The sequence below is a fragment of the Apteryx rowi genome, unplaced genomic scaffold (genome assembly GCF_003343035.1).
Source record: "Apteryx rowi isolate R43461 unplaced genomic scaffold, aptRow1 scaffold_699, whole genome shotgun sequence".
Classification (NCBI taxonomy): Eukaryota; Metazoa; Chordata; class Aves; order Apterygiformes; family Apterygidae; genus Apteryx; species Apteryx rowi.
This window is the reverse complement of record NW_020450981.1, coordinates 369750-378174: the sequence shown is the minus strand read 5'-3', so window position 1 is coordinate 378174 and position 8425 is coordinate 369750. Positions and strand designations below refer to the sequence as shown.

Genomic DNA, 8425 nt, shown 5'->3' with positions numbered 1-8425 from the left:
GGGGCGGTCGTGGGGGGCCGGGGGTGGCGTGTGTGTGCGGGAAGGGGATGCGTGTGCGGAGTGGGTCGGGCTGGGCGGGAGGTGCGGGGCAGGAYGAGGTGGCCGAGTGGTTAAGGCGATGGACTGCTAATCCATTGTGCTCTGCACGCGTGGGTTCGAATCCCACCTTCGTCGCAGCCTTTTTGCCTCAGCCACGCTGGAGCTGGGCGCCTGCCTCCCTCAGCTGTACCCCTCACCACCCCTGGCCTGGGACCCCCCATGGCCGCTGTTGCCCTGCAGCTCTCTGTCACTTACCTGCAATCCCCTGCAGCTGGGGGGACCTCGGTGCAAGGGTTGGGCAAAGGTCCGGTGCTGCTGGGCTTCCTCAGGGTGCCATGAGTGTGGGGGGTGGGGGGTGGAGGGGAGCAAGGCGCCATGGCTTAGCTGGTTAAAGCGCCTGTCTAGTAAACAGGAGATTCTGGGTTCAACTCCCAGTGGTGCCTGGGCCKGGGGGACTGTTTTTCTCCCTGCCCCACACCCACTCACACCTCCAACCCCCCCACCCCAAGCTGGGGCACCACCAGGAAGACCACGTCAGGAAGATGTCATTATTCCTCCCCCCCACATAGGTTTGCACATGGAAACCAGGGAGGCCGGGTCGAAGGGATTAAGGAAGAATCTAAAAGGGCAGCCAGGTGCTGGCATTGAGATGGCTTAAAGTCTCTTGTTCAGGACACATGGTAAAGGACCCCCTTCCCCCCCTCAGAAATATTTAAAAAAGCTATTACTGCAGAAATTGGCTATTAAGGAGTAAGACGATAGCCCTCTGGAAGAGGAAGGTGGTGTGGCCAAAAAGCAAGCTCAGCTGAACGAAGTGTGGGATGGTGACGCAGTAGGTGCTCTTGGGGAACGTGTGCGGAAGAAGTAGGAAGCGATTTCCATCAGTGGTGCGCGCTGGATCCCGAATGCGTGGCTTTCTCGTCCCAGTATCAGCAGCCCCCAGCCCTCTCCTGGAAGTGGTGCAGGCTCTCGGGGAGGTGCAGGAAGAGGCGCAAAGGCAGGGCACGAAGCCTGCGTTGCACATTGTGGGAGCCCGCCACCACCCTGAGCTGGTCCTTTGCTGGCACCAGGGACGTCCTGGGTCGTTGGGCTGTCCTGAAGGAGGACCTGAACAAAGAGCTCATGGTTCAGCTCCTGCCCCCCACCACCCCCCTGATGAGGGGATTAGCCCTCGTTTACAGCTAATCCCAGCTGTCCAACAGGCCTGGCCACCCTGGGAAGGAAACAGAGCTCCTGCCGTGTCCCCCCCCCCCCCGCCAGCTCCGCCGCCCCCGGGGAGCTGACGCCTCCTGCGGTGCTGCGGCAGGAGGTATAAGAGCCCCGCAGGCTGGCCCTGGGCGAGCAGCAATGCTGGGGGGACAGGTCCTGCTGCTGCTCGCGGGGCTCGCTGGCACTGCGGGGGGTGGGCATGACCCGGGCTGGGGCCCTCACACCGCCTCCGTCATCGAGGTGGCCAACGGCGGACCCTGGGGCGAATGGGCCTGGCCGGAGATGTGCCCCGAAGGGTCCTATGCTGGCGGCGTCAGCTTCAAGGTAAAGCCTCCGCAGCAGAGAACGAGGCCCCCAAGCACGGCCTCGCGGGGGCTCAGCCCTGCCTCCCTCCGTGCCGGTGCAGGTGGAGCTGCCTCAGGGGGTCGTGGAGGACGACACGGCGCTGAATGGCGTCAGGCTGCACTGCTTCCCGTGGGGGGCTCGTGACGGCAGCGACTCCGTGGTGGAGTCACAGAGTGGCAGGTGAGCCCCCAGCGCCCGCTGCAGTGTCCCCGTGCCCGGAAAGCCTCCTCTGGGGCTCCGCTGGGGGCACGGCAGGCCTGGCGCCCCTTCCGCCTCCCCGTGCCCCCTTGGCTCCTGGCCTCGGCGCTGACCCGTCCCCTTTTTCCCCCTCCCCGCCCCCATCTAGATGGGGCCGCTGGTCTGAGCCCCGCTGGTGCCCCCACCAAGGGCACGTGGTGGGGTTTGCACTGCGGGTCCAGGCGCCCCGGCACAGGTTCCTGAGCGACGAAGTGGCTGCCACCAATGCCCGTTTTGCCTGCTCCGACGGGCAGGTCCTGGAGGGGCCAGGGCCCGACTGGGGCGAGTGGGGAGGCTGGAGCCCCCCGTGCCCCGGTGCCGTGTGTGGCGTCCAGACACGGCAGGAACCTCCGCGGGGGCTGAAGAGGGATGACACAGCCCTGAATGACCTGCGTCTCTTCTGCTGCGATGGGTGACCACCAGGAACCCGCTGCGGGGCGTTTGGTCCCACGGGAGACCCAGCTCCACAGCAGAGCCTTCACCCAGGACCCTCTCCCTCCAGGACCCTGCAATCTCTTGGGAGACCTGGTGTCCTCACAGAGTACCTCCCCCTTATCCCCATGGGCTCCTTCAGCCCACCCAGGCTCACAGAGTCCCCAGTGTCTCTGGGACTGCCCTCCTTCCTGCTGAAATGAGCTTGCAGTAAAAAAATGCACTGAGACTATGCTGGGATGTGTCCAGTCACTGGGAGAGGGGCAAACATGGGTGGTGGGGCTTAGAGGCTGCGAGCTGCGGCTGACCCCGGCCAGGAGCATGTTGCTCCTGGGGACACAGGACCCAGGACCGCGAGATACCGATTGCATCTTCCCCCACTGAGAAGGGGTAGCAGAGAAGGTGCAGCCAGACCCGGAAACTTTCCTTTCCCTGCCCCAAGTGGGGCTGCTCCTGGGACAGGGTGCAGAGAGGTGGGGGTGTCCTGCACTGCCCCTGTTCCTGGCATTGAGATGCCCCTGCTTAGACAAGGGTTGCGGCAGAGACCTCCAGTGGTGCCCTCAGCCCAGGGTGGGGGGCTTGGAGGTGAGAGCGGGTGTGGGGCAGGGAGAAAAACAGTCCCCCCAACCCAGGCACCACTGGGAGTTGAACCCAGGATCTCCTGTTTACTAGACAGGCGCTTTAACCAGCTAAGCCATGGCGCCCTGCACCCCTTGTCCCCCTGCTCATGGCACCCTGGGGTGGCCCAGTAGCACCAAGCCTTTGCCCCAGGAAAGGGCACCCCGTGCCCTCGGTTATGGCAGGGTTGCCCACAGCCGGGGCCTGGCAGCCCCTCATCCACTGGTCAGCCTGGGGGCACGGTGGGGCCGGGACCCCTGGGGGTGGGCAACAGCCCTGCTTGCCCCACCGAGACCAAAGCCCTGATGACCGTGGGGCACCACTGGGGGGAAACACAGGGTGGGTGCAAAAGCTGATGGCTGGGCCCCAGATGAGCTCTGCACCAGCTGGGCAAAATCAGCAGCCAGGATGCCCAAAAGAGGGGCTCATCTGGGAGCTGAACCTAGGACCTCTTGCACCCAAAGCAAGAATCATACCCCTAGACCAGCAAGCCAGGATACTGCAGCCTCTGGACACCCGGACCTCAGATCCCAGATGTTCAGGGTGCTGAGCAAAGCTGTGCCCTGGTTTCTGTGTAGGGACTGTGCTGGTGTCCAAAAGAGGGGCTCGTCCGGGAGTTGAACCCGGGACCTCTCACACCCAAAGCGAGAATCATACCCCTAGACCAACAAGCCAGGGCAGCCCAGGTACCTCAGTGTCCCATCCCTGGGTCCCAGCTGATGGGGGTGCTCAGTGGGGTGGTGATGCTCCCTTGGGCGCCTGGGACCACGGGGATGGGTTTGGGGGACCAGAGCTGAGCCAAGCCATGTGCACGGGGGGACAGCAATGGCCACCTAGGAGATTTTCCCACTTCCCAGGAAAATGAAGCAGTAACAGGGAGCTGGGTCAGATGCTGCTGGGTCAGCCAGTGGTGCATGGTGAGCCCTGGGGCCACCTGGGTGCCCCAGGGCAGGTGGGGGCAGGTTCCCATGCACCCCAGGGTGTTAATGCCTGGGGCTGTGATGGCCGAGGGGTGAAGGCGTTGGACTCGAAATCCAATAGGGRTTTCCCTGCGCAGGTTCGAATCCTGCTCACAGCGAGAGGTTTTACTCTCAGGGTCCGGGCTGGTGCTGGGGATCCGCAGCTGCGTGGGGCTTTGGGCCATCCTGGGCTGCAGAGGGACCTCAGGGGAAAGTCAAAGCCGGAGAAAGGGGGCTGTGGCTGGACCATGGCAGCCCCAGCCCTGTCCCTTGTCCCCTGGGCAGCAGCTCCTGCACAGGGAAATCCAAACCCCGGCTGGGACACAGTCCCTGAGACAGTCCCAAGGCAGAAGGGGGTGGGGTCCTGGCCCTTCTCAGGGTATTCAGGCCCCTGGGCTTTCCAATTTTTGGAGCATTGGGGAAGCAGCAGCCAAGGCATACAGGGTGCAGAGCCAGAGACCGTCTGTCCTGGGGCCGTGTGAAATGAGTCTCCAAGGGGATGCAATGGGGGACAGGGGCCACCCAGGGATGGTGAGGTGCCTGCACTGTTGGGAAGATGCAAGACCCACAGCCATGGAGCAGGTTTATCTGCAAATGCTCCTAAGTGAGCTCAGCAGTGCTAGGGCCATGCCAGCCTGGAGCTGCAGGGGAGGGACCTGAGCTGGGCAGGGGCATAACTGTGCCATCCTGGCTCGTTGGTCTAGGGGTATGATTCTCGCTTYGGGTGCGAGAGGTCCCGGGTTCAACTCCCGGACGAGCCCTCCTTTCAGGCCTTGCTGGGCCCGCTTTTGCCTGTCTGGTGCAGAGCACATTTGGGTCCCTTCCCTTGGCTTTCAGCCCCCCTGCTTCTCCCTTTGGTGTTGCCCCATGTTCACTGGGACTGCTCAGCATCCTGGGGGTCCCAGCTCCTGCTGTGCCTGTACCCCAGACAGTGGGTGAGGGGCTGCCAAGCCCCTGCTACAGCCGTGGATCAAAGTGCCCCAGTGTTGGGGTGGCAGGGCTGTGTGGGGCAGGCAGCAGCGTTCAGGGGGCACAGGCAGTCCCCAGGCAGGGGGATGTAGTTCAGTGGGAGAGTGCTTGCTTTGCATGTAAGAGGCGCTGGGTTCAAGCCCCAGCATCTCCATGTGGCTTTTCCTCCCCAAAGCCATGCCCAAGGCAGCAGCTGCAGTGGTGGGAGAGTCCTCCCCTCCCCACTGAGGCTTTCTCCCAGGAAAGCCCTTGGTCTTCCTCTGTGCTTGCAGAGCTTGGCGTGCAGCTGTTTTGTTTTCCCTCCCCACAGGAGCTGGGGACAGTGGGGTGTGTGGGGTGCACGTTTTCTCCATTTCCCATGTGGCGCATTGCTCCTGGGTCTTGGTCCTGTCCCATCCTGGGATGTGCCAACCTGCACAAGCTGCCCATCCTCTCGTGGTGTGTTGATGTGCCCCAGCCCTCCACATGAGCTGTGCTGGGGTCCCACACCCCATCTGGGCACGCACGAGGCTGGTGTTGGCCAAAAGGGGGGCTCGTCCGGGAGTTGAACCCGGGACCTCTCACACCCAAAGCGAGAATCATACCCCTAGACCAACGAGCCAGGATGGTGCAATGAGCCCCCTCCCCAGCCCACCTTGGGCACCTTGCGGCCCCCGCAGCTCACGGCTGGCTGAGGGTCCTGATGGATCCCAGTATTGGTGGTCCTGGGTGGGCTCCCCTCCAACAGCAGCATTTGCAGATAAACCTGCAACTGTGCCCTGTGGCTGTGGAGGGCTGCACACTGTGCTCCTGGCCTCAGGGCATCCAAACCTGGCCCTTCATTGCCACCCCAGTTTCCAGGGAAGTGGGAAAGCCTCCTGGCTGGCCATTGCCCTGCTTGGCTCCCCAGGGTGGGCAGCACGTCCTGTCCCAAAAACAGCCACTTGGGTGCTGGGGGCTAAAGAGCGTGTTGCCAGCACCTGCCCAGCACCCAGACATCCCAGATGCAGGGGCTGCATGCATGCTGGGGTGTGCCATCCTTGCTCATTGGTTGAGGGGCATGACTCTCCCTTCAGGTGTGAAGTCCCCAGTTCATCCCTGGATGAAGCCTCCTCTTGGCCCCCCCGGCCCTGGTTTTATCTGGCCATCGTGGGGGGTCCTGGAATAGACTGTGCCCTAGGGCTGGGGCACAGTGAGGGCAGTGGTACCCAGAGGAACAGGGACAGGCAGCTTGTCGCAGCTGGCATATCCCGTGGGCCAGGGCCGTCCCAGCAAGAGCCAGGAGGGGTGTGCTGCCCCGTGTGTGCATGGGTAAAGGTCACAAAATGTGGAATGGGCCAGGGCTTGTCCACCTCCTCGGTGTGGAAAGGGCTGTTGGAGGGCTGGGAAGGGCAGAGTGGAATGATGCCAGCACTGCATCCCCCAGCAAGCAGCTCTCCCCTCAGCCTATGTCATGGCTGGGGCTGCGGTGCACGGTGTGTGCATGGGGGTCTTGGCTGCACCACAGTCCTGCAGCAGCTCGGCTACCTGTCCCTGCACAGGTACAGGCAGAAAAAACATCCCCTGATCTGCCCGGGATCCATGCTCCTGGTCCTGGCTTTCTCAACCAAGAGCTGCTGAGGGAGCCCCCCACGCCTGCACCCCACTGACCCCCTGATCAGCAGCTCCTTTGGGAAAAGGGAACAACCATAAGGGTTTCCCAGGAGCCAGGAAGAAACCCAGGCCCAGCAGAGAGCCCAGCCTCAGGTCTGGACTGGGAAATCTCCTCCCCAGAGGCCGGTGGAGGAAGAAGGGAGATTTCCTCCCAGGGCGCAACCATTTCCACCACTGCAGCCACCACAGGAGATGGCATTCCGGAGAAAAGGCATGTGGAGATGCTGGGGCTTGAACCCAGGGCCTCTTACATGCAAAGCAAGCACTCTCCCACTGAGTTACATCCCCCTGTCTGGGGGCTGCCTGTGCCCCCTGGGCATCACTGCTCGCCCAGTGCAGCCCTGCCTCCCCAACACCCACTGGTGCTGGTGGACTTATGGGATTTCCCCCCGGAGGCTGATGACAGTTTGTGAATGCCATCTCCGGTGATGCCTATGCTGGGACCCTGGCAGCTCCTTGTGCCTGGCACTTGCAGCTCCTGTGACCCATCCCACTGCCACCCCATCACCCACAGACCTGCACTGGGGCTGTCCCGTGAGCTGGGGCCTGGCGGGGCTGGGCCTGGCAGCCCCTTGCCTGCCAGCCACGCTGGGGGTACAGTGGGGCTGGGACCCTTGGGGATGGGGAGCAGCCCCACTTGCCCCGCTGAGCCCAATGGTTTGGCAGGCCCACTGGCCTGTGGGCAATGTGGGGTTGGTGAAGATGATGGCCTGGCCCCAAATGAGCTCTGCACTGGCCAAGCAACAGCACTTGCCAGGCATGGCACAGGACCCAAAAGGAGGGGTTGTCCAGGAGTTGAACATGGGAGCCTCTTGCACCCAAAGCTAAAATCATACCCCTAGACCAACAAGCCAGGACGGCACAGCTGGGCTCCCCCAGCCAGGCACAGCACAGGACCAAGCACTGCTGGTGCTGGGCACCGTAGACTTCTGGCAGGAGCTTTTTCAAATAACCCCACACCCCATGCCATGCATCTGTGGGTCCTGCAGCTCCACAAAAACATGAGTATCTCCCTGTCCATGGATGGCCCCTGTCCCCCATCATGTCCCCTCAAAAAGGCCCATTTCCCATGACCCCATAAAAAATGGTCTCCAGCTTCCCCAGCTCTCCAAAACCTGGAAAACCCCAGGCACCTGCACACCTGTCTGGTCCCCGGGGCCGGCAGCAGGGCCCTTGTGCGAAACCCCTCCCCGTGGTCCCAGGCACCCAAGGGAGCATCACTACCCCACTGAGCACTCCCATCAGCTGGGACCCAGGGATGGGACACTGAGGTACCTGGGCTGCCCTGGCTCGTTGGTCTAGGGGTATGATTCTCGCTTTGGGTGTGAGAGGTCCCGGGTTCAACTCCCGGACGAGCCCTCCTTTTGGGCATCCCGGCTGCTGATTTTGCCCAGCTGGTGCAGAGCTCATCTGGGGCCCAGCTGTCAGCTTTTGCACCCACCCCGTGATTCCCCCAAGTGGTGCCCTGTGGCCTTCAGGGCTTTGGTCTTGGTGGGGCAAGCAGGGCTGTTGCCTACCCCCAGGGGTCCCGGCCCCACTGTGCCCCCAGGCTGACCAGCAGGTGAAGGGCTGCCAGGCCCCAGCTGTCCCATGCTCCAGCCCCATGGGCCAGCCCCTGCCCCAGGCTGCAAGGGGTCTGTGAGTGCCAGGGTGGCAGCAGGATGGTGCACAGGGCTTGGCAGGGGGCTGTGGGTGACCCTGGGTCAGGAAGGCATCAGCAATGTGGAGAGATATCCCCAGTGTCTCCTGGGGGGCAGCCCCGTCTGTGGAGTGCGGGCAGAGTCTGGACCAAGGCTGGGGCACCCCACTGGGCCACATGGGCAGTTGTTCTCCCTGGGTTGCATGGGGCAGGTTGTAGGGCTGGAGCTGTGGCAGTGGGCTGGGCTGGGCTGTGCAATGGGCAAGAGGGGAAGGTGTGGGGAAGGGATGGAGGGAAGGGGTTTGGGAGCCAGGGCACCCCCAGACCAGGAGCAGGTGCAGGGCAC

The 8425-nt window shown here is 63.1% G+C and overlaps 1 protein-coding gene and 8 non-coding genes across 9 annotated transcripts; 5 read left to right on the top strand and 4 right to left on the bottom strand.

Annotated features, from left to right (window-relative positions):
- The first annotated feature begins 92 nt into the window (after nucleotides 1-92).
- Nucleotides 93-174, top strand: TRNAS-GCU. Its single transcript has one exon. It is a non-coding gene; the product is annotated as a tRNA-Ser (tRNA).
- A 234-nt stretch (nucleotides 175-408) lies between these two features.
- Nucleotides 409-482, top strand: TRNAT-AGU. The gene has a single exon. It is a non-coding gene; the product is annotated as a tRNA-Thr (tRNA).
- Nucleotides 483-1300: 818 nt separating this feature from the next.
- Nucleotides 1301-2484, top strand: VMO1 (vitelline membrane outer layer 1 homolog). The gene is made up of 3 exons (XM_026086521.1): nucleotides 1301-1572; nucleotides 1655-1773; nucleotides 1940-2484. The coding sequence occupies exons 1-3, from the start codon at nucleotides 1387-1389 to the stop codon at nucleotides 2244-2246; spliced, it is 612 nt and encodes a 203-aa protein (XP_025942306.1). The 5' UTR covers nucleotides 1301-1386; the 3' UTR covers nucleotides 2247-2484.
- Nucleotides 2485-2892: 408 nt separating this feature from the next.
- Nucleotides 2893-2966, bottom strand: TRNAT-AGU. The gene has a single exon. It is a non-coding gene; the product is annotated as a tRNA-Thr (tRNA).
- A 516-nt stretch (nucleotides 2967-3482) lies between these two features.
- On the bottom strand, nucleotides 3483-3554 carry TRNAP-UGG. Its single transcript has one exon. It is a non-coding gene; the product is annotated as a tRNA-Pro (tRNA).
- Nucleotides 3555-3875: 321 nt separating this feature from the next.
- Nucleotides 3876-3958, top strand: TRNAS-CGA. Its single transcript has one exon. It is a non-coding gene; the product is annotated as a tRNA-Ser (tRNA).
- Nucleotides 3959-5337: 1379 nt separating this feature from the next.
- Nucleotides 5338-5409, bottom strand: TRNAP-UGG. The gene has a single exon. It is a non-coding gene; the product is annotated as a tRNA-Pro (tRNA).
- Nucleotides 5410-6656: 1247 nt separating this feature from the next.
- On the bottom strand, nucleotides 6657-6728 carry TRNAA-UGC. The gene has a single exon. It is a non-coding gene; the product is annotated as a tRNA-Ala (tRNA).
- A 999-nt stretch (nucleotides 6729-7727) lies between these two features.
- On the top strand, nucleotides 7728-7799 carry TRNAP-UGG. Its single transcript has one exon. It is a non-coding gene; the product is annotated as a tRNA-Pro (tRNA).
- The last annotated feature ends 626 nt before the right edge of the window (nucleotides 7800-8425 follow it).

Coding starts and splice junctions, on each gene's coding strand:
- VMO1 (XM_026086521.1), top strand. CDS start 1,387: ATGCTGGGGGGACAGGTCCTGCTGCTGCTCGCGGGGCTCGCTGGCACT. Junction 1,573..1,654: donor CTGGCGGCGTCAGCTTCAAG/GTAAAGCCTCCG, acceptor GTGCCGGTGCAG/GTGGAGCTGCCTCAGGGGGT. Junction 1,774..1,939: donor GTGGAGTCACAGAGTGGCAG/GTGAGCCCCCAG, acceptor GCCCCCATCTAG/ATGGGGCCGCTGGTCTGAGC.